General features: G+C 41.7%; 1 protein-coding gene across 11 annotated transcripts in view; it reads left to right on the plus strand.

Moving 5' to 3' along the window:
• The first annotated feature begins 2835 nt into the window (after window positions 1-2835).
• LOC141415568 (uncharacterized) overlaps window positions 2836-27798 on the plus strand; it is a 30952-nt gene continuing 5989 nt past the window's right edge. Inside the window, exons 1-8 of one of the 11 annotated variants that reach the window (XM_074052459.1) lie at window positions 2836-2930; window positions 10407-10457; window positions 12138-15457; window positions 15832-16009; window positions 23243-23331; window positions 25108-25215; window positions 25435-25616; window positions 25864-26051. In XM_074052459.1, coding sequence (XP_073908560.1) covers window positions 23252-23331; window positions 25108-25215; window positions 25435-25616; window positions 25864-26051 — 558 coding nt within the window. In that variant the 5' untranslated portion in view covers window positions 2836-2930; window positions 10407-10457; window positions 12138-15457; window positions 15832-16009; window positions 23243-23251. Of the gene's footprint in view, window positions 2931-3223; window positions 3322-6492; window positions 6642-10406; window positions 10458-12137; window positions 16010-21741; window positions 21761-23242; window positions 23332-25070; window positions 25216-25434; window positions 25617-25863; window positions 26052-27798 lie in introns of those variants that run through there. The other 10 variants (XM_074052460.1, XM_074052461.1, XM_074052462.1 and 7 more) reach the window with 10 other exon arrangements.

The raw sequence follows: 27798 nt of genomic DNA on the forward strand, positions 1-27798 counted from the left end.
TTTCAGTCTCTAGCCACCTCATCAGCATTTGCGGTACCCAGAGCTGTATCTGAGCTGTGGCTCCGGGGCCACTCTGCTGCAGACTGCAGACACCATCTACTGAAGCTTCATCGAGAGGTGACTTCACCTTCCACCCGAATCGGTGGGGATTCTCAAGTCTGGATCCCCTACCCAGACCCTTTTCCTGAGCTCTGTTCCAACCAGCCACTATACACAGAAGTTAAGAATACCTGACAAAGCCTGACACAGAGAAGCACTCCTGTCTCTTGCCATGTGATGTCCTGCGCCCCCGTGGGTCTGCCAGCAAGAGGGCCAGCATGACCTACAAACCCTCAACCTTGTACCTCCAAAACCATGAGCCAAAATAGCCCTCTTTTCCTTATCATGCATTCTGCCTAAGGTGTTTCATTATAGTAACGAAAAGCTGACCAATATGGTGTCTTAAAATGTACAAATAGGACCTGGGGATGTAGCTCAAGGGAAGATCACTCGGGTAGCATGTGGAAGGCCTCGCGTCCCATCCCCACACCACACAAACATACAAAAAAATCCCTATGAAGCCGGGTGCTGGTGGCCAATGCCTGTAATCCTAGCTACTCAGGAGGCAGAGATCAGGAGGATCGAGGTTCAAGGCCAGCCCAGGCAAGTAGTTTGCGAGACCCTATCTTGAAAATATGCATCACAAAAAAGGACGGGTGGAGTGGCTCAAGGTGCAGACTGCAAAAAAACCAACCCTATGAATAACTTCAACATAAATTACATATCGCCTAATATATAACATAGATTATTAAAAAAAGAGCTAATATTGTGTCAGGTATCGGGGGATGAGTGATTTATAAGTGTTTTGTCATTGATCCTTTTTTCTCTTTCTTTGAGACAGGGTCTAGATATGTAGCTCAAGCTGGTCTTGAACTTGTGATCCTCCTACCTCATCCTCCAGATGTTGGAATTACAGGAATGCACCACCATGCCCAGCTGTGACCTACCCATCATTCAACACTCTCACCAATCCTATCAGGTAGCTTCTATGTTTAGTCCCATATTGCTGTTGAGGAAACTGAGCGTTTTGGGAAGTACCTTGCTCAAGGTCACACAGTTCTGAACCAGCCTCACCAAATCTACTGTGCAGCTAAGTCTGTGCCAGGCCCCTTGGTACCCTTGGCTCCTCACCCCGAGCTTCTTACTGAGTTGTAATCTCGTTTACTTCTCTATCACTGGAATATACTGCATGAGGCTGGGGAAACTTTATTTTTAATTTTTATTTCCTTCTGTATCAGGTCTTAGCATAGTGCTTACTGTTAGCACCTGCATCCAATTTGTGTAGGTGAATGAGCCAGTAGACAGCACACCGTTATTCATCCATGATCACGCAGTACCCAAGTTTACGATATGTGTGTGCATCACAGAAATTATACAAATTAATATGAGTCTTTTGTCTTCGAGCTCAGTTCTCATGATTAAGTGTCATTTGTCAGGAGACTCTCAGAGGATGTGTGACCTGATGCTCCCCTCTCCCCTCTAGGTAGGTAGAAATGGTAGGGAAGCAATTCTTGTTTTTCTTTTTCTTCTTCTTCTTTTTTCTTTCTTCTTCTTTTCTTCTTCTCCTCCTCCCCCTTCCCCTCCCCCTTCTCCTTCTTCTTTCTCCTCCTTCTTTCTACTACTTTTTTTTCCTCAATACTGGGGTACTCAGAGCTTCACACTTGCTAGGCAGGTACTCTAACACTTGAGCCACTCTGCCAACCCTTTTTTGTGTTGGGTTTTTTGATAGGGTCTCCAGAACGATTTGCCCAGGCTGGCTTCAAACCACGATCCTCCTGATCTCTGCTTCCTGAGTAGCTAGGACCACAACCTGCCAACACCTTGATCTTGGACTTCCAGCCTTCAGGACTGTGAGAAAATGAATGTCTGTTTAAATCTCTAGCCTGTGGTATTTTGTATGGCAGCCAGAGTGAACTGATATAGTCTCCATCCATGCATCCATGAATCCCCTGCCCCCTCAGCATCCTGCTTCCTTTGGATGGAGCTGGACTAGGCATCCATCCACCCACCATCCATCCATCCGTCCACCCATCCATCCATCCATCCACCCACCATCCATCCATCCATCCATCTGTCCACCCATCCATCCATCGTCCACCCATCCTTCCATCCACCCGTCCATCCATCCACCTGTCCACCGGGGCCTGGCGGGAGGCACGCACCCTTCCCCCGCGGCAGGCAGCGACACCCAGACTCTGGGCCGGATGATGCACTCCAGAGCGCGGCTCCCCAGAGCATCTCAGAGCCCAAGGCCTCCCGGGACCGCTCCCTGCCACTTGGCAGGTTATGGGACTGCGGAGATTCCAGCGCGTCCGCCCCTGCCACCGTGACCCTACGCGCTGGCAGCGGCTTCCCCGGGAACTTCCTTCAGCCCCAGGATCACTCCATGAGGTGGGGGGGCGGAGGGCGGCCACGTCCTGAGGTGACTCGCGGGGTGTCAGAGCGCAGGGCCCCAACCCCCCCTCCCCGACCCCTGGGGTCGGACTGAGCTGGAGGAGTGGGGGGTGCGCGGGGCGGTGCCAGGGCTGGTGCACAGCTGCGTAGGCAGCATCAGCGGCAGCAGCGGGCATCTGCGGCGCCAGGAGGGGCGCGGCGACGGGAGCCCTGGCCTGGGAGAGGGCTAGTGAGGTGGGAGGGAGGTGCGCGGTGACTCGCGGGGTAGCGGAGCGCGGCGCCCCACACCCCCGGGGGCGGGCTGGGCTGGGGAAGCAGGGGGCGCGCGGGGCGGGGCGGGTGCGGGGGGCCTGGCTGGGGAAGGGGGGGCGGGGGGCGGGGCCAGGGCAGTTGCGCGGCGGCGTCAGCAGTATGAGGCGTGCGCTAGGGTTCCCGGTCGCGAGGAGGAGGAGGATGCGGCGCGCAAAGGGGAAGTGGCTGCCGAAAACAGCCGGGAGGTATGAGCCGGAGGGCGAGGGCCGGGAGGGCGGCGCGGTAGACAGCGGGACTTGGCCCCACCAGACATCCCGGGCATAGGCAGCGCAGGCACAGGGCGGGGGCGCGGCGGGCGGGCGCCCCGGCCGGCGAGAGGCCCGGTGAGGGGGGAAGGAGGTGCGCGATCGCGTCTTGAGGTGACTCGAGGGGTGGCGGAGCGCGACGCCCCCCACCCCCGGGGGCGGGCTGGGCTGGGGGAGCGCGGGAGGGGGCGCGCGGGGCGGGGCCAGGGAGGGTGCGCGGCAGCGTTGGCTGCAGCGGCAGCAGTAGGAGGCCTGCGCTCTGGGTCCCAGTTGCGTGGAGGAGGAGGATGTGGCGCGCAAAGGGGAAGTGGCTACCGAAAACAGCCAGGAGGTAAGAGCCAGAGCGCGAGGGCCAGGAGGGGCGGCGCGGCAGATGGCGGTACTAGGCCCCGCTGGACGTCCCAGGCATTGGCTTGTATCTGATTAGATACAAGCACGTGAGATGATTTGGTCCTTTAACTGGGCTTAAAAAGACTCATCTGCTCCTATTTATGAAAAAGAGAGAGAAAGAAATCATTCTCCCAAAAGTATTTGATAAACTTAAGGAGTTTATTGGACTCATGACAGCTAATTTGTTATTATTATGCAAAATTCAAAATGAGTTGATTCTGGTTGCTATTGTGCTCTACCAAATAGTTTCTGTTTATAGTTCATTTAAATGTCATATTACATTTCAAACAATTTCCTGTCAGCTATACTTTACAGGGTATCTTTTAAGTATCTGACTTGTGTCTTAAAATGTCCAAGCGTCTTAAAATGTCCAAGCAACAATTAAACTATCCCATTATGCTTTCATGAATGGAAAATAGTGTTTTATAAATTTTGAGAATTGCATTACTCACTTGTAAACATCAACATCAACCAAGATGAAAATTGTATATTTTACTTTGTTGAATTACAAAAAGGGTATTAAGTTACATTGATAGGCATAACCAAGCTTGTCTCTGCTTGTTTTTCCAAGAACACAGATGAACTCATTTAAATGTAGCAGTACCAAGGAATCATCAGCCAGAGAGAAAACCATGGCAGAGAAAGTTTTCCCTCACAGATAAATGAGTCACTGTGTCTTTTAAATAGATTTTTCTCTGATGTTGAATGAGACATTATTTTCTTTGCATCAATAGAGTAGAAGTAGTTATATTTTTGTTTTTGTTTTATACTTGCGTTTCTATTCTTAAGTCAAACTTCTTTTCTTACTGTCATGGTCTGATACTGTGCCGAGTAAAAAGCAAATTTAGTTTGTTATAATGTATTTAATTTTACAAGAGTCAGAAGAGAGTATGCTTTTTTTATTTATTACTACTGGAAGCATTACAAATACTGTGCTAAGTGTTTTGCATGTACTATTTTATTTATCATCGAATAACCTGAAATAGGTACTATTAATTTATTTATAGTCTACAGTATTCATTTAATAGTCACAACTAAAACTTATTAGTCTGATGTTCCACAATGAGAACGTAAAGAAGCTGGCTCTAGCATGTGTTCTAACGTTCATATGCTAATCGATTAGGATACATTCTTTCACTCAAGGGGAAAAATGGGCACACACATACACACACAAATAGAAAGATAAGCTCTGCTTTATTTTATCCATGGATTTTTAAAATATTTATTTTCATTATTTCTATACTGGGAGTGCATTGTGATATTTACCAAATTTCTTACAATAAATTGTAGTTCAATTCACCCCCTCCATCACTCTCCTTTATCCTCCTCCCTCCATTCATAAAAGAAAATACATAGTAGAGAAGAAATTCATTCAGCTGATGATAGAAGTAACAAGATAGAAGTTGAAACCATAAATGTAAAATCTGTATGAATTTTAATTTTAGCTGTTTATTTTCTGGAACCTCAAGTACCTATGATAAAATATGAGCACACATTACTTTGCTAAACTGCATCATATACAACTTACTTGTATGTATGCCACTTTAAAACTTTATTTCTCCTATTTTTCCTTGTATGCCACTTTAAAACTTTATTTCTCCTATTTTTCCTGCCCCCTCTTAATAAAAATAATTTACAAAACTGAAAGTACAGCCTCTAAAGTATGGGGGCTTAGAGACCCTCATACTGATAAGTGACATTTCCATAAAATGAGAGCTACCTATGTAGTGATCATACGAAAATCAAAATGAATTGATTCTGGTTGCTATTGTGCTCCACCAAAATCATAGCTACTGTTTAAAGGTAGTTTAAATGTCATTTTACATGACGTTGCAAATAACAAATCAGCTGTCAGGAGTCCAATAAATTCCTTAATTTTGTCAAATACTTTCTGGAGAATGTCTTCTTTCTTGTTCATAAATAAGAGCAGATGAGTCTTTTTAAGCCCTGTTTCAAAGGATCAAATCATCTAGTGTCCTTGTTTTTAATCAGATGTCTTAAACAATAAGAAGAGACAGAGATCTTTATCTTAATATGAAGGCTCATATCAAGGCATGAGCTCATCAGGCTTATATCATTATCAAAATTAAACCCCTTTGTACTATTAAATGTATGCTAACAAAAAAAGAGGATCTTCCTAGAAAAAAACATTCTAATGTATATTTTCCACTTATGTTTATGAAAGGGGTTATTTTCAGATGTAATTATATGCCTGAATGCAATTGGATGTAATAATCAACAGAGAATAACTTTCCTTGGCCTACAGCCAGTGTTCCCCCACTACAGAGTTCATTCATTAGCTGTAAGAAGAGACATTTGCCAGTATTTTAAAATAATATTCTACTTTCTGTCTCGGCTATGAAAATTAGTTGGAGTGATTTCAATGTTTATTCAGTTAGTACTTATTTATCCACATTATTTTTCTTTTTGTAAATTGTTTGAGTGTAATGTTCAATTGAGAAAACCCTATAGAAATCGGTGAAACCAGACTTGGGAGGCATCTTTATGGAGAGTGCATTTTCATCTGTGGCTTTCAATTTTGCATGGGCTGTAGAGGACCTTGATCCAGTTCTCCCAGTTTATCCTGCTTTGTCTGGGTTTTATCAGCAATTTTGTAACATTAGGGAAACAAGGTTAATTATTCGTGAGTTGCAAATTAACAGTCAAGATTTTTAACTACATTATTTATCCACATTACATTCATCGTCTTCTCAGACTTGATTGCTGATTGATCTGTCATCTATCCATCTCTATCTACCTATCTATCTCTATCTATCATCTATCTTGGCAACTATAATTTCAAAGGTGTCATTTAAACATCTGCCTGTGTCTTAAAATGTCTTTTGTATATTTGCCCTTGGTTTTCTGGAAGGGGATATTTTAATATGTAATTATATACCTGAATGCAATTTGATATAATAATCAACAGAGAATTCCTTTGCCAGGACCTGTAACCAGTGTACCCCCACTACAGACTTCATTCATTAAATGTAAGAGGAGACATTTAACAGTATTTTAAAATAAATAGTATTCCATTTTCCATCTTGGCTATGGAAAATGAAAATTTAGCTGGAGTAATTCCAGTGTTTATTCAGTGATTACATATTTATCCACATTATTTTCCTGTTTTTAAATTGTTTAATTGAGTTTAACAATGTACTCTTCATCTTTGCTGAATTCATTAATTGTGGATTCCTTGAGTTTTTATAGAAAGAATCATGCCATATGCTGACAGAAGGGTTTATTTTCTTCATTTCTAAGGTGACTGACTTTTTAAGAGTTTTCTTACCAATTACTCTGGTTAGAACTTTAAGTACAACATTGTGTAGTCTTGGTGATAGTGAGCATCCTTGTTTTGTTCTGATCACGGGAAAAGTTTCAGTATTATACTGTAGAGTATTCTTAGCTGTGAGTAATCATGTTGGGGAAGTTTTCTTCCATTCCTCATTTTAAACTCTTTTTATAAAGCAAAGGTGTTGAATTTTTTCAAATGCATTTATCAATGTTTTCAAATGTGGTATATCAGCTTGGGTGATAATCCATTTTTTCCCTTCCTTTTCTATTAGTGTGTTACAATATATTGATTTTCTTTAGTTAAACCACCTCACATTCCTGGGATAAATCCCACTTGTTCATGCTATAAGTACTTTTAATATATTGAACAATTTGATTTGCTATAATTCAGTTAGTATTTTTATATCTGTATTAATAAGGAATATTGGTTAATTTTTTGTGCTGCTTTTTGCTTTGGTATCAGAATAAACTCTTACCTCATAAAATGAACTAATAAGCAATTTCATATTGTAGAGTTTTTGGAAGAATTTGTGAAAGATTGGTGTTAATACTTTTTAAAATGTTTAACTCAGAAGCAAAGTGACCTAGTCCTAAAGTTTTCTTTTTTGGGAGGTTTCTGATTACTGATGAATTTTTGTTGCTATGTACTTGTTATAGGTCTGTACAGACTATCTTTTTTTTATTTTGGTGAGATTGGGGCTTGAACTCAGGGCTTCAACTCAGGGCTTCATGCTTCTAAAGCAGGTAGTCTACCACTTGAGACAGACCTCCAGTCCATTTTGCTCTGGTTATTTGCCCAAGTTTGCATTGAATCATAGTTCTCCTGATCTCAGTCTTCCTAGTAATTACAAGTACAAGCATGAGCCACCTGTGCCTGTCTATATTTTCTTATCCTAAAATTGTTTAAGTTTGTGAGATTCTAGAAATTTGTCCATTTCATATTGGCTATCCAGCCATTGGCATGCAGTTTTCATAGTTTCCCTCATAATCCTTGGTTCTGTAAGGTTGTATTCATTTCCCCAATTTTGTTTCTAATCTATGTCCAACCACTTTTTCTTCTTAGGTAGTTGAGATAAAGATTTGTTAATTTTGTTGATCATTCTAAGCAACCAATATACTCTATTGAATGTGTATCCCGCCATTGATTTATTACTACTTTAATCTTTATTATTTCCTTCTTTCTTTTAGCTGTCATCTCGTTTGTTTTCAATTTTTTTGTTTTCTTAAGATATAAATTTAAGGTTTTGAATTGACATCTTTTCCCATTAAATTGGAGGTTTTTCCATCCATAAATTTCCTTTTGATTAATACTTGTAGTAAATTCTATAAACTTTGGTATTTATTTTATTTGTTCCAAAACTATTTTTTCTTTTTCCCTTTGTTACTTGTCTCACCCATTAATTTATTGAAAGCATGTAATTTAAATTCCACATTTAGCCAAGTTTTATTCTTTCATTGTATTATTTATTTGTATCTGTATTTCATACCATTAAAAAAATACTATGTACTATTTCAATATTTTTAAATTAACTGAGAGTAGCACTCAGGAGGCAGAGACAGAGGAAAATCAAAAGTTTCAGCCAGTCTTGGGCTACATAGTGAGTCCTAGGTCCAGGTCATATACTGAGAAAAAAGGATTACTGAGACTATTTGGGGGAACTAATTATTGGTGTATTCTGGAGAATTTTAGCCTATACATGAAAAACGTGTGCATTCTTCTATTATATGGTGAACTGTTCTGAATTTATCAGTGTTTTAACTACTTGTTTACATGATCATACAGTATTATTGACTTTCTATTCATTCTTGGAAGTAGAATATTACAGTTTCTAATATATACTTGGCCGTTTCTCCCTTCAATTTTGTCCATATTAGACACATATACTTCTTTTGTTCATTTGTGTTGCTCTCACAAATTACCATGGACTGGGTAATTTATAAATAATAGCAACTTATTTATCAGAGGGTCTGGAGTCCAAAATTACAGTATCAGCAGAGTGAGAGACTGGTTAGGGCTGCTTTCTGCTTCTAAGATGGTACCTTGTTACTACAACTTCTGAGGGTGAGGAATAGTGCATCCTTCAATGGTGGAAGTTTTAGAAGAACAAGAAAATCCTGCTTTAGCCTCAAAAGCCTTGCTAAGAAAGCAACTCCCGATCATGAGGGGCAGAGCACTCATGACTTTACTCCTTATCAGAGGCCACACTTCTTAACACTGTTTGCACTGAGGATTTATTTTCAATAAGAATTTAGAGGGGACACCATTATTCAAACTTTAGCATATAATTGTGGCTTTAGTGTTTGTTGCTTCCATGATGACTGTTGTTATATCTCATTTATTGTACTTTTTTGCCTTTTGTAACTTTTTTTACTTAAAGTTTATTTTGTTTTACATTAGTATAGCCAACTCTGCTCTCCTTTAGTTTTTATTTGCATGGAATATATTTTTACCTTCATTCATCCTCTATATATTTGTGCCTTTGGATGTTAAATAATGCATTATTTCCATTCAAATGTATTACCATTTTTAGCCATTTTATTAATTAGAGCCTAATCCATTCACATTTAAAGTTGCTTACGACTAAGATTTTTTTTCATTTTTACATTTTTATATTTCTTTTACCTTCTTTAATTCCTTGAGTTCACCTAGTGTTGCCTTCTTTGATGTTTCTTTTTTGCATGTATACTTTTGTTGATTCTTTTTTATTTCCTTTTTGTATTTTGTGTATAAATCAGACATTGTAATTAACATATTAAAATGACAGCTACCCTCTTATGATGTTTTTGGCACACAGAACCTCTGGGTTCGTTGTATGACTTTTCACATAAATTTATAATTACTTATTTATATGTTTGTCTTTTAAATCAAATAGAAAATAGTTATAAAATAAATATAAAATAATACCACACTTTATATTTGCCTACGTAGTTATCTTTAATGCAGTTCTTTGTTTTATCACATGGTTTCAATTGATTGTCTAGTGTCCTCTGACTTCATTCTGGAGAACTCCATTTAACATTGTTTTGAAGGTCAGGGCCAAGGGTAATTTTGCTGGATATAATGGTTTTGGCTAACAGCATTATTTCAGTATTTTTAAAATGCTGTTTCATTTCCTTCTCACTTCCATAATTATTGATGTGAAATCTGTTAAAGTTATGATGGATTCCTTTTTTATGTTAAGTAGCTTCCGTCTTTCTACTTCTAAGATCATTTATTTGTCCTTAGTTTATGATAATATGATTAAAATGTGTCTCAGAATATATCTCTGTTTCTCCATATTGAAGTTTACTGAGCTTCATGAATATATGAACCTATGTTTGTTTATCAACTTGAGAAACATTTAGCTTATCATTTCTCCAAATACTCATTCTTCCTTTTCCACCCTTTCCTGTGTTTTTTATTCTTGTATGAATACCATTACAGTTAGGCTGACTTATTTGAAGATTTATTCCAAGTGGTTTTTAATAAGAGTATTAAAAAAAACCCTCCCATGTGTGCCTTATGCAGCTCACATGATGTGAAGAAGCTGTGTCAGTCCTGCCTTAATGTCAGTGGTGTGAGTGTTCATGGTGCTTTCTCATGGTGTCATTGGAACTTTTCACCCACAGACAGCGAGGGCCAACTCTGTCCTTATGTTTGTATGCTTCATGCTCCACATGTACCTTCAGTTCATTGCATGTTCTTTTGTTCTTTTTACTCTCTTCTTGTTCCGTTCCTGCTAATTTCTGGAGGAGGAGGATGCTGTGCGCGAAGGGGAAGTGGCTGCCGAAAACAGCCCGGAGGTAAGAGCCAGAGCGCGAGGGCCGGGAGGGGCGGCACGGCAGACAGCAGGACTCGGCCCCACTGTTAATCCCGGGCATCGGAGGCGCGGAGCCCCCCATCCCCGGGGGCGGGGGTGGGCGCGGAGCGGGGCGGGGGCTGGCTGGGGAAGCGGGGGGCGCGCGGGCAGCAGAGCCCCGGGTGTGGGGCAGGGGGGAGGAGAGGGAGGCTAGATGGATAGAATGCTGGAGGAGGGAGTAGAGGAGCACAGCTTCCACCTGCTGGAACAGTGGGTGGGTGACCCTGGAGTGCTGAGCACAGATGGACCCGCGGTGGCCCAGATCCGGTGATGCTGCAGCTGATCCTGCTTCCCGTGGGCCTACCAGGGATGATACACACGACACACACACACACACACACACACAGAGAACACACCAATACAGACACATACAACACAAACATACACATCACACACAGTACACATACGCACACAACTAGGCATACACAGAGACACATACATGACACACACATGCACAGAACAAAGATACACAACACATACACACGCATAGCACACACACACATACATACACAAGATACACAACACACACATTCACGCATCGAAACACAGCATACAACACACATACACGACACACACAGACGCACATGCACACACACCTCCTACACCCACAACACATACCACACTAACACGTATACAAAACACACACACAAAACACATACGTAAACAATACACATAAACAAAGACACACATACATACAACACACACAGACACACACCTAATATCCCCACAAACCTACACACAAAACATATACACACTGGCTGAACACACTAGACACACACACCAAACACAACACACACACCTGACACCCACACCAAACACATACAACACACACATACAATTGTGCTACTGGTACAGCCTGCATCTGTGCTGTTCCGAGCCCAGGTGCCTCCAGGAGCCTTGCAGTGCATTCAGCAGACCATTTCTGCAAGGCAGAGCTCGCCACAGACTGAGCACCCTGCCTGACCCCACAGGCAAGGATGGCTCTAGGATGCCATAGCCCAGAGACATTGGACCCAAACAGGGCAACTCTGGTGCCTGTGACTCACACGGACTTCTGGAGCATCCAGTCCTCTCTGGAAACCTCAAGAGGCCTTTGGGAGGGATACAGGGAGCCAGTGCCCAGGTTGCAGACACAAACACTGCGACCTCCTCTGGAGGGGGTAAGGGCATCTACAGTGGACCAGACCAGTCACCCTACAGACCTCAAGCATCTTGCTCTGACCCAGGCCTCTAGAGGAGGAAGAGGACCTCACTGCTCAGACCCCAACAGGGTTTGGCTTCCATCAACCCTCAGCAGAAGCCTCAGCAGACAGCCCATATGCAGGGAGGCATTTGGGGAGAGACTTCAAGCCCAGATGTCAGCCCTGGCAGAGTTGTCAGAGAAAATGTGCAGCATGGAGCTTGCATGCCCCATGAGGATTTCCCTGGCCACCCCGGGCTGAGTACCTGAGATAAACTGGGAGAACTATGGCAGCTACTTTCATCGACGTGTACCTGACCTAGCCCTTGGGGACTTTGTGTGCTTGAATTGGCTAAAGATGGGGTGCTGAGGGGCAGGAATGGTGAGGCTTTCTAACAATACTTGAAACCTAATGATAAGCAACATTTCCTCATTATTTTCCAGTGACCGACCTTACTGAAATGGTGCTACAGTTGCTGTGCAAAGAAATTCTGGCGTGAAGAAGAATGTAAAAATCTACCTTCTGTGGTTCAAGATCAGGTTGGGTGTGAGTAGGAGGTTGTGGGGATCCTGGGAGAGCTAACTTAGCAAAGGTGTCTTTAACTTTTCCTTGCTCCAAGAAGCACCCTGACTGCTTTGCCACTCAGGCAGAGGGGACATGTGGGGAGAGTTATTCGATTTTTTTTGTGCTTTATTCTTTCCAGAAATCCACAGCCAAAGTATAGGCTCTTGAGCTCCAGGTACTGCTCTTGGATCACCTTGCTCAGAGCTCACTCCATCTCCCTCTCATGGAGTGTACTTTCTGCTTTCACTTTCAGTAAAACTTGGCTGCTGCTTTGCAATCTGTTTGTTCCCATCCAGTTCTTTGTTCAGGATGCCAAACACCTGAGATCTTCTCAACCAGGGTCTTTTGCGACCACCCTCTGGGAACACTATGAATACATCTGGGACACATTCATCTAGAGTGCCTTTCCCCACAATTTCTTCCTTTTTTTTTTTTAACTTTCATTTTTCTCTGTTCTATTTTATCACCTTCACATTTATTTACATATGTGTACATTGTTTGGGCCACCTGCCCCTCCTCCCATGCCCCCCAATACCTCCAGTCTGGGCAGAACCTGTTCCACCATCTTGTTCTCCGATTTTGTTGAAGAGAAAACATAGGAGATAGTAAGAAAGACATAAAGTTTTTGCAAGTTTGAGGTAAAGATGGCTGTACAGAGAGAGTCCTAGTGTTGCTTCCATGCACTTGTGTATTACAACCCACATTGGCTCATCTCTGCCAGACCTCTTCACTTCTTCCTGGTCCCCTTCCCATACTGGCCTCTGCCAGGTTAAGATTACTTTATTTGCTCCTCTACAGAGAGCACATCAACCACATTCAAATTTTAGGTTACCTTCCTTTTTCCTATTCCTCCCACACACATTCTCTCCTTACTGTGTGACCCATGTCCAATAATAGTATTGAATTTATTTTGGGTCTACAATCTGCATTTTAGGGAGAACCTGTGATTTTTGGTCTTCTGAGCCTGGCTAACTTTGCTTAAGATGGTGTTCTCAACATCCATCTGTTACTTGTGAATGACAAAATTTCATTCTTCTTTGTGGCTAAGTAAAATTCCATTGTGTATAAATACCACATTTTGTTAGTCCATTCATCCACTGAGGGGCATCTTGGCTGTTTCCATAGCTTGGCTGTTGTAAATAATGCTGCAATAAAGATGGGTGTGCAAGTGTCTTTGAAATAACTTGAGCCGCATTCCTTTGGGTATATCCCTAGGAGTGGGATTGCTGGATCATATGGCAAATCTATGTTTAGTATTTAAAAAGCCTCTATATTGTTTTCCAAAGTGGTTGAACTTGCTTGCGTTCCCACCAGCAGTGTATGAGGGTTCCTTTTTCCCCTCATCCTTGCCAACATTTGTTGGTGGTGGTGTTCTTCATGCTAGTTATTCTAACAGGAGTGAGGTAGAAGCTTAGTGAGGTTTTGATTTGCATTTCCTTTATGGCTAGGGATGGTGGGTATTTTTTCATGTGTTTTTTGGCCGTTTGGACTTCTTCCTTTGAAAAAGTTCTGTTTAGTTCAGTTGCCCACTTCTTTATTGGTTTATTAATTTGGGGGGAGTTTAGTTTTTTGAGCTCCTTATATATTCTGGTTATCAGTCCTTTGTCGGATGTATAGCTAGCAAATATTTTCTCCTACTCTGTGGGTGTTCTCTTCAGTTTAGAGACCATTTCTTTTGTTGAGCGGAAGCTTTTTGATTCCATGTAGCCTCATTTGTCCAACTTTTCTCTTAGTTGCTGGGCTGCTGCAGGTCGTCTGAGGAATTCCTTGCCTATAGCTATTGTGTCCAGGGTATTCCCTGTTCTTTCACGTACTAACTGCAAGGATTTGTATCTAATATTAAGTTCCTTCAATCCACTTTTGAGTTGATTCTAGTAAGTGTGATAGGCATGGATCTAGTTTCAGTTTTCTATAGGCAGATAACCACTTTTCCCAGCAACATTTGTTGAAGAGGCTGTCTTTTCTCCATCATTTGTTTTTGGCACCTTTGTCAAAAATAAGGTCAGATAGCTGTATGGATTCATATCCAGGTACTCTATTCTGTTACACTCTTCTTCATATCTGTTTTTGTGCCACTAACATGCTGTTCTTATTGCTGTGGGTCTGTAGTATAGTTTGAAATTGGGTATTGTGATACCTGCAGCATTGGTCTTTTTGCTCAGTATTGCCTTGGCTATTAATGGTCTTTTGTGTTTCCAAATAAACTTTAGGGTAGATGTTTCGATTTCCATGATGCATGTCATTAGGATGTTGAGGGGAATTGTGTTGAATGTGTAGATTGACTTTGGTAGTATAGCTATTTTTACTAGGTTGATCGTGCCAATCCATGAGCATGGGAGATCTTTCCATCTTCTATAGTCTTCCTTGATTTCTTTCTTCAGTAGTTTGTAGTTCCCTTAGACAGTTTATTTACATCCTTTGTTAAGTTTATTCCTAGGTAGTTGATGTTTTTTAGGCTTTTGTAAATGGAATTGTTTTCCTATATTCTTTCTCAGTTAGTTCACTGTTGGTGTATAGAAAGGCTACTGATTTTTGTAAGCTTATTTTGTATCCTGCTACATTGCTGAAGGTGTTTGTGGTGTCTAGGAGTTTTGGGGTGGAGTTTTCTGGGAATTTGTAAGGTAGTACTTGTATATACTCTCAAAGGTTCTCCAAGTTATTAAGTTCGTTAGTTCTTGTGAGAGAGCACACAGTAATTAGTACCTATTAGTCTTTGCAATTGAAAGGTAGTACTCAATGTAGCATTCACATATGAAGTATTTACATTCACTGTTTTATGACTCATGTTCCTAAAAGAAGCACAAATTGCAAGTTTACCAAATCTACCTTTGTTAATTTTGAATTTTTCTTATTTTAGATTTTCATTAATTTCAAGGATATGTATGTATATATACACATACATATAGTGTTCATATATAAATAATATAGCCTCTGAAACTAAACAAATCTTTGCGCTTGTGATTTACAAAATATCTGATAACACCACCTTTGATATTCTGTATTCTATATTCTTTCACCTCACAAAATATTTTGATGTTAATTATTTCCAGAAATACTTTCTGTGACCAAAGATCAAGTTAAATTAATGTATTCCACTGGTTGAATTATTTGAAAATGTGAAAACATTTCACCACAGTGCTTGTGATGTTAGGTCATCCCCATAACCACGGAATTAGGGATGTGGACATGAACTTGACAGGTGAGATTAACTTCATGATGTAGTTCACCGCCTTGCAGGTCAGAGACATTCAAAGCTGCCTGTGCTCAGCTCCCACTGCGCTGCTGTCCCTGCATCTTGCTCTACAGCCATGGCTACTCAGGGCTCCTCTCGATGCTGTTTGGAGAAAATGTTTGTCACTGTGTCACCCAGGTGTCCAATACAGTAGTGTAACTGGGTGTTTTCAGTTGAAACTTGAAATTGTGGTGTTAGTAGTCACATTGGTTTTGAGGAAATCCTCAGGTTAAGGTGAAGTGATCATGAGCAACAAAATGAGAATGTTTTGAGGAAAATTGGGTATTAGGTGAAATAATTATTAGCAGTTAGAATAACTTTTCTGATATTTGCTTTTTAAGAAAATCATTTCAGGAAATACACAAATCAGATTCTGCGTGATGGACCCTTCAGAAGATCTGAGAAGCCAGCTTGGACATTTAAAATCAGAACTGTCATTTATACATATGCTAACTGGCTTCAATATGAGAAATTCTTCTGGAAGACAAGGACTGCTGACCTCTGAGATTATCAAAAAGGGTGAGCATTATTTTAATCTAGAAATAGTTTTGAAGCTCACCTTGTTATGACCAGGAACTTGGTTATAATAATGTTGAATTAAGATTCTGCACATTCACTGTCATGGTGTACTTGTGCAGTGAGGCATCTTTTGAACATCATATTTGCTCAGTACTTTTTTTGTGTCATTAGGGTGTGAATTCAGGCCTTGTGCCACCTAGGGAGATGCTCCAACTCTTGAGCTGAAGTTCAGCCCCCAAACTCTTAAAAGTCACCTGAAGTAAATATTAAAGTACAGAACAGTGTCCTTGATTACCTTCCTGGTCAAGTAAGAGTGATATGGTATTTGCGATTTTAACACACCCCAGGGCCTCATGCATGCTAGGAAAGTGCTGTACCAATTGAGCCATGTTGTCAGCCTATTTTAATTTTTTTGAGACAAGGTGTACATCGTGGCCCAAGCTGGCCTCCTGCCTCAGCTGCCCAATTGCTGGCATTACAGGTGTGACCATTACACCAGCATTAATTTATAAATCTTACAATTCATCGCTCCCATGAAAGCTGCCTCACTGTACTGTAGTACTCCTAACTGTCATTACCTAGGGTCAATAATCGACCATCAGCTGAAGCTTTTCCCAGAAAGAAGCAATCTGGTCTTAATGACTAAGTTTTATTGCCAAGGATCTAAGGTGCCCTGAGAGGTGAAAGGAAGGTAATTTACTGTTGCAAGTGAATGTTAGGAATTTTCTTTGATCAAGAACAACGTTCTTTAGCAGAAATCATTTTTGGAAGTGCTTGCTGATTTTTCTACTGAAATAACTCTTAGGAGAGGGAGAGTGCTCAGTGGGTCTTCAGCAGCTCACTGCAGCGGTGTTTTTAATTACTTATATAATTGAAGTGATGGAATTTAGAGACTTGAAAAGATTTGAATGGAAGAGATGGGATTCAGAAAGTACAGCCAGGTAGGGTTTGCATAACAACTTGAGCAGTAGAGTGCCTGCCTAGCAGGTGGAAGGTCCTGAGCTCAAATACAGTCCCACAAAAAAAAAAAAGGCTAGCCCTGTATGAAACTCTTTATCTATCTATTCATTGCTGGTACTGGGGTTTGAACTCAGAGCCTCACATTTGCTAGGCAGGTGCTCTACCACTTGAGCCACTTCAACAACTCTTTTTTGTGTCTGTGTTGAGTACTTTTGATATAAGGTGTCATGAACTATTTGGCCAGGCTAGCTTTGAACCACAGTCCTCCTGATCTCTGTTTTGTGTGTAGCTAGGATTGCAGACATGAGCCACCAGTACTCAGTTGACAGTCTTGAGTAGTAGTCACCCACCTCGGGTGGGTCTCAGACCTCAATCCTCCTCACTGTGAGACCTCATGCAGAAGGATTACAGGTGCATACCACCATGCCTAGCTTGTTGGTAGAGATGGGGGTCTTGCAACATTTTGGAGTTTGTTGGGTGGTACTGGACTTTGAACTCAGGGCCTTGTGTTTGCACAGGTAGTCTACTACTTGACCCACACCTCTAGACCAGGTCTTCTAACTTTTTGCGTGGTCTGTACTAGAATTGTGATCTTCTAATCTCTGCTTCCCAAGTAGCTGGGATTTGAACAGGCATGAACCACTGCGCCTGGCCTCTGTTCTTTACTTTTTATTTTTTCATGATTTCCCAGCACTGTACTAATGAGGACTGCTCTTACCTTTTTGTCAGCTCTAAAAGCATGTTATGAAGAGTAAGTACTTTGGCTTGATAGTTGATCATTTTGAAGGACAAATCTTCCGGTGTTCATTAATTTTGATAAAAAATATACTCTCACTGTTTAAAATTTTTTTCTAAATTTTATTAAGAGTATAGATCTTTAAATTAAGGAAATTCAGTGAACCCCCAAAAGAACAAACACAGCAAAAACATACAAAACTAATTGCTATCTTGTTTAGGAACAGCTAAAACATGATAAAAACAAAGAGCAATGTCCAGATTTCCCAAAATTCACAAGAGTGGTTATGTCTGGGGAGAAGAATGGCAAGGCTTCAAGTATATTAGTAAATTATTTTCTTCAAGTAATCTAAAGAGTACATAATTATTTATTACTCATTAAATTGTGTGTACACATTTGTGCATATAGTATAGAGATCACAATATTAATACAATATTAATGAAGTCCATCTTTTTTTGTGTGTGTGGTTCTGGGGAAGGAAACCAGAGCCTTGTACATATTAGGCAAGTGTTCTCCCAGTGAGCTGTATCCCCAGCCCTCCATTCTTCGTCTGTTACTTATAAGAAGAGAAGCTATTCCTAATCACACTTCTTATTCATTTAAAAAAATTCTGGGGCTGGCAGAGTGGCTCAAGCAGTAAGAGTGCTTGTTTACAAAGCATGAGGCCTTGAGTTCAAACCCCAGTGTCGCCAAAAAAAAAAAAAATCTGTGTTCAAGTTAACAAGTACTGACATTACAGTTTGGCACACTGTTTTTCTTTAGAAGCAATTATACATGCATTTTATACTTCCATAAAGAAAAGAAATGAAGCCTGGACCTTAGATAATTCAGAATATCTCTATGGGCCTGAGTTTGTTGTCTACAAAATAAAGTGTTTGCACCAGGTTATTTTAGATTCATCCACAATTCAATGTTTACTGCATTTTGACACATTTTTATGGAGAAAGCCCAAGGTCACCTAGGTTTTCTTCTATGTTATTTTCATAACATAAGTTTTACATGTGTGTCTGTGGTCCATTTTGCATTAATTTTTGTAAAAATTGTAACTCAGTGTTTAGATTTACTTATTTGCTACATGTGAATATACAGCATCTTCTATGGAATAGACTGTCCTTTCTCCATTGAACTTCCTTTGCTCCTCTGTCAGGAATCACTTTATAGCCAGGGGTGGTGGCTCATGTCTATAATCTCAGATGCTCTGGAGGTGGAGATCAGGAGGTAGTGGTTCATGGTCAGTGGGAGCAAAAATTTAATGTGAGTTCACCTTGACAAATAAGCTGGTTGTGAAGGTGCATGTCTCTAATCCCAGCTACATAGGAGACTGTCTATAGCAGGATCACTGTCTGAGGCCAACCTGGGCAAAAAGCACTGGATCTTATGTGAAAAACAGCTAAAACAAAAAGGACTGAGGGTGTGGCCCAAGCTGTAGAGTGCCTGCCTAACAAATGTGAGTCCTGAATTCAAACTCAGTACTCCCACACTCCACTGCCAAAGAAAATCACTTTTCTGTATTTGTGAATCTATTTCTGGACTCGATCTTGAACTTGTGATCCACCTTCTATGCTTTCACCAACACCACACTTTTTATTAGTGTAAAAGTTAAGTGTCAAAATTAGGTAGTGTTAGTTCTCTGACCTCATTCTTCAGTATCATGCTGGCTGATCTGAATCTTTTGCCTTTTTTTTTCCTACTGTGTTGTGATTGAACTCAGAGCCTTGTGGCTGCTAGGCACGCAGTCAAACTCTGAACTATATCCACAGCTTCTGCCTTTCTAGTCCATGTAAACTAGAGATTCTCTTTTCTTCTCATTTATTTACTTTTTTTTAATTATAAAAAAATTTTATTGCGATGTATTTGTTATATGGGGGGAACCATAGTGATAGTTCTGATTAGGATTATATTGTACATTATTTAGATTGCCCTGATCATGTCTCCTCCTAAAAATCACTTCACTTAAAGCATTTGCAAGAGATTTCTTCTATTTCATATAAGTATAGGAAGTCCATCTAAGGTATATGCTCATCTTAATCTCCTTCATTCACCCTTCCTCCTCCCACTAGTGCCCCCAGACACACACTGTACCTGTTTTATAGTCCTTGTTTCATTACTAATATTTAAGTTGACGTTCAAAGGGTTTCTCTATGTTTCCCCTCTGTGAGTATATTTTGTTCTGTTCCATCCCTTCTGTTGCTCTCCCTTACCTTTTTACCTCCCACCCTCCCCCCTTTTTCAACTGCTTTCAGTACACACCTTCATATCCTCTACCTTCACAGATGTTATGTTTTATGATGTTACTGATGCTCTATCATTCTCTTTTCCTTTCCCTCTTTCTCTGAGTTCCATGGAGCAGTTCTACTATGACAAACACATTCTGCATCTGAGTTTGTATATGTTTTTCTTTTGGATCTATCTTCCACGTATGAGAGAAAACATGTGGCCTTTGTGTTTCTGATCCTGGCTAACTTCACTTAACATCATGCCTTCCAATTGTATTCACTTTCAAACCACATGTCATTATCCCTTCTGGCTGAGTAAAACTTCTGTGTATACACCACATTTTCTTATGCACTCATAGTTGTAGGACACCTGGGTTGTTCCCACAGCTTGGCTATTGTGAGTCATGCTCAGATGAACATGGGAGTACAGGTGTTTTTATTGTATCCTGTCTTATGTTCCTTTGGGCAGATGCCCAGGGGCAGTATCAGTGGATCATATGGCAGTTCTAGCTTTAGCTTTCTGAGGAATCTCCGTACTGCTTTCTGAAGTGGTTGTACTAATTTGCATTCCCACCAGCATGTTTAAGGGTTCCATTTCACCACATCCTCGCCAGCATTTGTGGTTATTATTGCTCTTGATTACAGCCATTCTAACCGGGGTGAGATGAAATGTAAGTGTTGTTGTGATTTGCATATCTGTTGTAGCCAGGGAAGTTGAACACTTCTTCTTGTATATACTGTTCATTTGTACCTCTCCCTTTGAGAATTTCCTGTTTCATTCATGTGCCTGTTTTAAACTCTTGAGTATGCTTGTCATTATCTACAAAGCAGCTTGCTGGGGTTTCAGTTGGGTTGCATGGAATCTATAGGTCACATTAGGAAGAACTGACATCTCAACCACATTGAATCTTTCTTTTCATAAAATCATGATCAGGCATTCCATTTAGCTGTCATGTGTCTTTAGTTTCCTTTAATCTGGTTGATCCTTCTTTGTCTTTTGTAACACTGACTTTTTTGAAGTTCACTTACGTTATAGATTGTTATTTTTTTTCCTTTCTCCTTTCCTTCCCCTTCCTCTTTCCCTTCCTTCTCCCTGTGTAGTCCAGGATAGCCTTGATGTGTGATTGTTTGACTTCAGCCTCCTGAGTGCTGAGCTTACAGGTATGTGCCACTACACTTGGAATCAAAGTTCACAATCATCTTGTTAGAATAACTTGGTTCTACTAATTCTGAATACCTACCTAGCACTCTATTTAAATTGACTTCCCTCTGGGCTTTCCCCATTGCTGTCTTAGGTTTCAATTTTCCTGGATATGCCAGGACAGTTCTACTTGTCCATGTACTATTCAATTTATCCCAGTGAGTTCCAGCTTCCAAAATTAGGTTGCTCTTATCTTTCCTTTTCTCTTTACCCTTGTAGAATTGTGCCCTTCTAAAAATAATCTCATTCACAAAACTGCATGCCAACCTAACATCAAAATTGTGCTTATGAGGTATAATAAATTTCTGTTTCTTGATCTGGGTGGTGGTTGCATGGATAAACATATATGTAGAAAATGAGTCAGGTTTGAACTTCAGAATAGGGCATGTTGGCTGGCTGTGGTGGCAAATGCCTGTAATCCCACCTACCCTGGAAATGGAGAAAAAGATTGAGCCTCAGGCTCAACTTGAGTAGGAACTAGCAAGACCCTATTATAAAATCAAGCTTTGTTACATGATTCAGGCTGGCAATCCCAGCTATTCAGAAGACAGAAATAAGGAGGATTGAGGGACCAAGTTGGCCCAGGCAAAAGTGCAAGAGTCTACTTGAAAAAAACAAAACTAAAAGCCAAAGAACTGGTGAGTCTACCCAACTGGGCATACATTGAGAAACCCCTTTGAACACCAACTTAAATATTAATAATGAAAAACAGGACTGTAAAATGGATACAGTGTGTATTGGTGTACTAGTGGGAGGAGGAGAGTGAGTGAAAGAGATTAACATGATGGTATATGGTTGATGGACTTCATGTACCTCTATGAAGTAGAACTGAGAAAACTTGCAATTGCTTTAAGTGGGGTGGGGAGAGGGTTAAGGGGAAGAGATAATGGGGACAGTGTAACCAATGTACAGTACAAGTCTATTCGGAATTGTTAATCCCCCCATATAACGAATATCCTAATAAAAAGTTTATAAAAAATAACCTTGTTAACACCTCCCTCAAAAAAAAGGAAAAGGACTGGCTCAAGGGGTAGTTTGCTTGAGGTGTTGAAGTAAATGCTCAGTGCTGCCAAACTAAATAGATGCATAAACAAACAAACAAAGGGCTTGCTGGGCACCAGTAGCTCATTCCTGTGATCCTAGGTACTGGGAGGCTGAGAACAGAGGGTCATAGTTTGAGGCCAGCACAGGTGAAGAGACCCCATCTCCAAAATACCCAGAGAAAAATGGTCTGGAGGTTTGGTTCAAACAGTAGAGCATGTTGAATTCAAACCCCAGTTCCACAAAAATGTATGCATGTCATATCTTGAAAATAGCACTCATATTAGTGAAATTTTGAGAGGTAACAGAGATAAGCATGTGGGTTCCATTTATTGTCTTCAACAGTATTTAGGACAAATGGTCCTAATGTATGTGGCCCACCCTAGGTGTTGTGAGACTAAAGAAAGAGGCTAGACATATCTACAGTTGCACAGAGTAGAATTTATTGGGGGGAGTTACTGCCAGAAGCATGGCTCTGGGTGGCAGCAAAGACCACTTGGATTCCCTAAATATGGTTTAGAAAGAATGGCATATTTGTGAGTTAGGACAAAAGTGACTTCATTCCGGCTGGAATGCTCTCAGTTTATCTTAATATTGAGAGTCAGGTGCATCTGGGAGCCAGGATCCCTATTTAAAGCTCCATGAATGTCTCTAGTGGTTTTGTCTAATAGTGATTGTTGGAAAAACTGACTAGGGTTACTCTGGGACCACCATAGTGGTTATGAACCAGGATGGCTACAGTCATGTCAAGCCAAATCCATACATGAACAAGATAATGATGAGAAACAGAAAAGAAAGAACATCAAACAGTGAACATGATTCAAACTTACCTAGGGTTTTCTATGTCTATTTCTGTTTACCTTGAATGTTGGTATAATTGAGCACTAGAAAGTATAAATTGATATTGATCCAATTTTGTAAGGCTAATCAATTTGATATACTTTCTTCCAGATTTTTAAATACAATTGCTAATGTACACTTTCATATTTCTACATATGTTGTAGATATTCATACAAAATAATGGATATCTGAAGACATCTGTTGTTTGCATATAAAATGCTTGTTTATCTAATTTACAGACGTGAAGAATGTTCTACAGAGACACCGATTATCAGAAAGTTGCCACATGGTTACATTTCAACTTGAATTTCAGATTCTGGAAATGCAGGTAAATTAAGGAGCATGTTGAGATAACAAAGATCTTTCTTCTATGAGAGAAACAATTCCCACACCCCAGCTTCTAGCAGTGACTGAGCTGAGGAGGAGTCCATGAGGCAGAGCTCCCTTAGCACATTTCATCACTTCAGTTTTGTTAAGTATCAACCCCATCATCTGCACGTGGTAGGGTTGTTGCTGAGGCCATAAGCACTTTCTTGTAGAGCAGGTGTCACGATGCTCCTGGGCTCCCAGTGTAAGACCCTGAGGTTGCAGAACAGTGCCAGATGCCACCAGTAGTTAGCATATGGGCCTGCCATCTGTTATCTGTAAGTTTCCTAAGCTGTGTAAGAGATTTCTCTAACATTTAGCATAGTAAAACAAGAAAAAATACTACTTTGCTCTTTTTCTGTGGGTCAGGAATTTGGAAGCAGCCCAGTTGGGTGTCCATGCTCAGGCCTTCTCTTGAGCTTGTAGTCATCTAGGACCATAGCCTTCCGGAGGCTGCTTTGGCTGGATGACTCTGCAAGTTAGTTGTATTGGAGTGCTGAAACACAAGACAGGGAGGGGAGGGAGACAACTTTGGTTAAGGTTTTAATACAAGATGATGAGGCAGACAGAATGATAACACATAGCCCTACTGACTGGGGATGGGCAGTGCAGGCTGAAGCATCTTCAAAGTCTGTCTTCAGGAAGGGCAGAATTCAGGCATAATTTTGAGAACTGACAATGTTTGATGGCGAGAAAGCAAGTTTCAACCAGTAGATTTTATCATTTGGAAATGTGTACAAAAAAGAGGAATAAAACAAGTCCAGGAAGGCTGACTTGGCTTCAGCTTTTCAAATGAATGTAAGTATAGAGCAGATGTTAGTCAACCCTGTGGACTGGCTGCATTTTTGCAGTCAGGGAGCCAGAATTCTCATTTGTGTCAGTGTGTCTGCTTGTGAGCCTGTGTTCACACACATGGCCATGCATATCTGTGAGAGCATATGTGATTATCTGTGAATGTAGATGTTCATAATAAGCCTTTGTGTGTCTGTACATACACATCCCTATGCTTGCAGTTGTGATTTTCTCTATCTGGCACTGTGGTATTCATGTCTGTGTTGAGTTGTGTTTCAGTTTTATTTTTATAAGAGATGAGGACTGGTTATGGAGACCAGGGTAGCCTTTAACTCTAAATGCTCTTCCCTTAGCCTCTTAAGTGTGGGGACCACCACACTTGGTCCTCATTATATTGTTCTTCTCCTTCTTGTCATTGTCCCATCTCTGTTAGTGCATGTGCATCAGGTGCCAGCTGTCTCTGAGGGTTCCAGGCTAAGGCAGGTAAGATAGGCATGGCTAACTGAGGCCTTTCTATGAGACAAATACTAGGATGATCTCAAAAGTACAAGTAATGAAAGGAGGAAAGTCATGAGAGTCAGAATAACCTGTCTGAGATCACATGCCTTGTTGGAAAGAGGCACTGGGTGTGAACCTAACTTGATTTCCTCCCAGTTGGGCACTGGCACATTCAGACCCATCTGGAGACAGTGGTGGGGTGGTTGTAGGTGTGACATGGAGCAGTCCAGGAAGCATTCAGCAGCATAGTGAACCTAGGAGATGTCTTGTCTAAGACAAAGTGTCAGTTGAGGAGACCTTCAGAGATATCCTCACTTCCTGGATACGGGCCAGAGAATTTAGAACCCTGTTGGCCAGGCAACCACTGTCCTGACCCACTGTAACAAACTCATATCTCTCTAAACCTTATAGAGTAAAGGATGTTTTCTCGATGTCTCCCATTGCGCAGAGGCTCACATTCCAGGAGAAGCAACCCTGGAGGCCAGCCTCTGTCTGGAGAAACTACATCAGTACTTGACCACAATGCCAGTGGAGATGTTTCCAGAGGACCCCAAAGGTGACAGAGGGCAGGACAGGGCAGTTGAAGGGGGGGCACACAAGCCACTCTAATCTCCCAGAGACCACAACAGATCCCTCCTCTTGTGGGTGTGTGTCTGTGTGTCTGTGAGTATAGGAAAATTTGATCCTCCTATTTCACTTGACTCTATGACAAAGTCCTTTTTCCAGTGAGCTACTGTCTCCATGCTTGAACTGTCCCTCTTTGGCCCCAAACCAGGAAGAACTTGTGCCAGCCAACTTCCTCTGTGAGGCCTACAGGGAGAAACTCTCCAGGGCAAAAATTTTGGAGAAAATGGTGCCTTCTGTGCTGTTCTGGGACCCCATCTTCCTCCCCACAACCAGGGGCAGCAACCGAAGGTTCACTGCAACAGAGCATGAGCTCAACAGACTGTTCAAATGGTGAGCCCAGAGAATTTCCACTGCTGTGACTTAGCAATGTAGTATCCTGCTCCTGGCCCAGTTTGTTGTTCAGAGTAGGTGGCTCAGGTTATTACTCCTGGAGGATGATTCTGGGACTCATTAGGATCATCCCTGTATGTGGTAGCCCAATGCCTCATCCTACAGAGTCAGCCAACTAACTAAACCTAGCATAATCTCTGCCTTTGGAAGGCAAGGCAGAATTACAGGATCTTATCTCTTCCTGCAGTTCTATCACCACATCAAGGTGTGGAACCAACTTCAGAACCTATTTTGGAGGATGTGGAACTCAAATTATCTCATTTAGAGGCTGTGGAGTTTGAGACAGCTCCCGAAGAGACTCCAGTGCTCCAGCAGGCCATGCTGCCGGTTCCATCATGCAAGTCTACCTGGCCTTCATCTGTGACCGTAGAAAAGGTGCTGATTAAGTATAAAACTCAACTCTTGATATTCTAGCCCAAATTGGTGGCAGGGCAATTAATGCTAACTGATGTAAGTGGTTGTGCAGTCATAGTGGAGGCAGGCATTCTTGGGACCCTGTGACCCTTCTGCCCCAATCTGGCATTCCCTGGTGCAGGAACATTTTTCCCATTGAAATCCAGGGAGCAACATGAGCAGGGCCATTTTCTAGACCCGATAGATAATTCAACTCCACTTTGTCCACTGCACAAAGGCCAACGCAGTTACTATGTAGATTCAGGAATGGAACAGGATGGCTAGTCCCTGATTGATCACCTGTGTCAGAACTCTGAGTGAATTCTCAATGATTGGCCTCACTCCGTTAGTGAAAGTGAGAGGGAGTTTAAGCCTGTAGGTTTGCATGAAAGGATAGATTGGGTAGTGGGTGCCCAAGAGGCTGTGAGCATGAGCAGAAGCTGGACAGCTTCCTGAGGGAGGAAAGAATGACTTAGAGTCACCGTGGTAAGGTCTTGGAGCATGAATGTGAAGAGCATATCACAGGGTCCCCAGGTTCAGGGACAGCGACCTTAAGATACCTAGTCATGACAGGTCATTTTAGCTTCAAGGAGAATGGGAATGATAAGGGGAACCTGAATCAAGGAAGCCATATCCCACACAACCACCAACATGGCCTCACAGCACCTTCCATGCAAGGGTGGGTGTGGGCAGGGCAGGTGCCCTCCTGGGTGACACACCTCCTCAGAATAGCTTGGATCAAGGGCCCTTCACAGTGTGCTCAGAAAGAGTTGAGTGTTGAATGGCAGGTACATGACACCATCTAATCTAGTACTCACTGGGTGACTACGGTCTGTGTGTTATAACACATCAACCTCCATCTCTGTGTTCTGTGACTTTGCCCTTGTCATCATTTCTCATCCTCTTATACATCACCCAGGCCTTCCTGGGTGATGTCTGATCAGTCGATGGACATAAAGCTCATGCCAATTTTTAGTCAAGAGTTGTAGAAAATATTTGGTTTGTAGGAGAGGGCCATGCATTAAGAATTTATTGATAATAAATATTATATGTAGAATTCTATGTGATGAAGAGAAAGAATCTTCTCTCGAGACCAAATTTGGGCAAGGGGAGGAAGCAGATGTGGACTGGCATGACCTGGGCCACTTACACTCTGGTGAAGCCTCCTGATAGCAACATTTGTTGCTCTCTCAGGAGAGGGAAGCAAATAGCAACATTTGTTGCTCTCTCAGGAGAGGGAAAGCAAATAGGTGGACCTATTTGCGACAGCTCCTCCTTTGGCAGGCAGACCCAGCACCATAACCCAGGGCATCCTACCTAGGACTACCTGTAGTCCTATCCATCAGCCTGAGATTCTCCTTCAGGACAGGGCCCTGATATTGGAATCCTGGGTCCTAGCATCACTCCTTTCTAGGGTTGTCACCTCCTCTGTGAGGGCAGGAGGAAGTGGAGGCAGTTCATGTTGCACAAAGAGGGCAAGCTCAGCCGTACAATCTATAAGAGCAGCTGCCTGGTTCACTTTGCTGTTTCTGTGCATTCTTACTGTTGCCTGCAGTTCATTCTGCTTTGTGGCACTGGGAGCAGTATTCTCACTTACCTTCATGAAAGCCCATCCTCATTTGTCTGTCTGTATATAGTTTTGTTTGGATGGCATTACTGTGTGAAGTTAGCCATTCTCAGTGTCCTTGATGCTTTCTCAAGTGGCCTTGAGCAGAGGAGAGGTTCATCA

This window comes from Castor canadensis, chromosome 13 (genome assembly GCF_047511655.1).
Source record: "Castor canadensis chromosome 13, mCasCan1.hap1v2, whole genome shotgun sequence".
Lineage (NCBI taxonomy): Eukaryota > Metazoa > Chordata > Mammalia > Rodentia > Castoridae > Castor > Castor canadensis.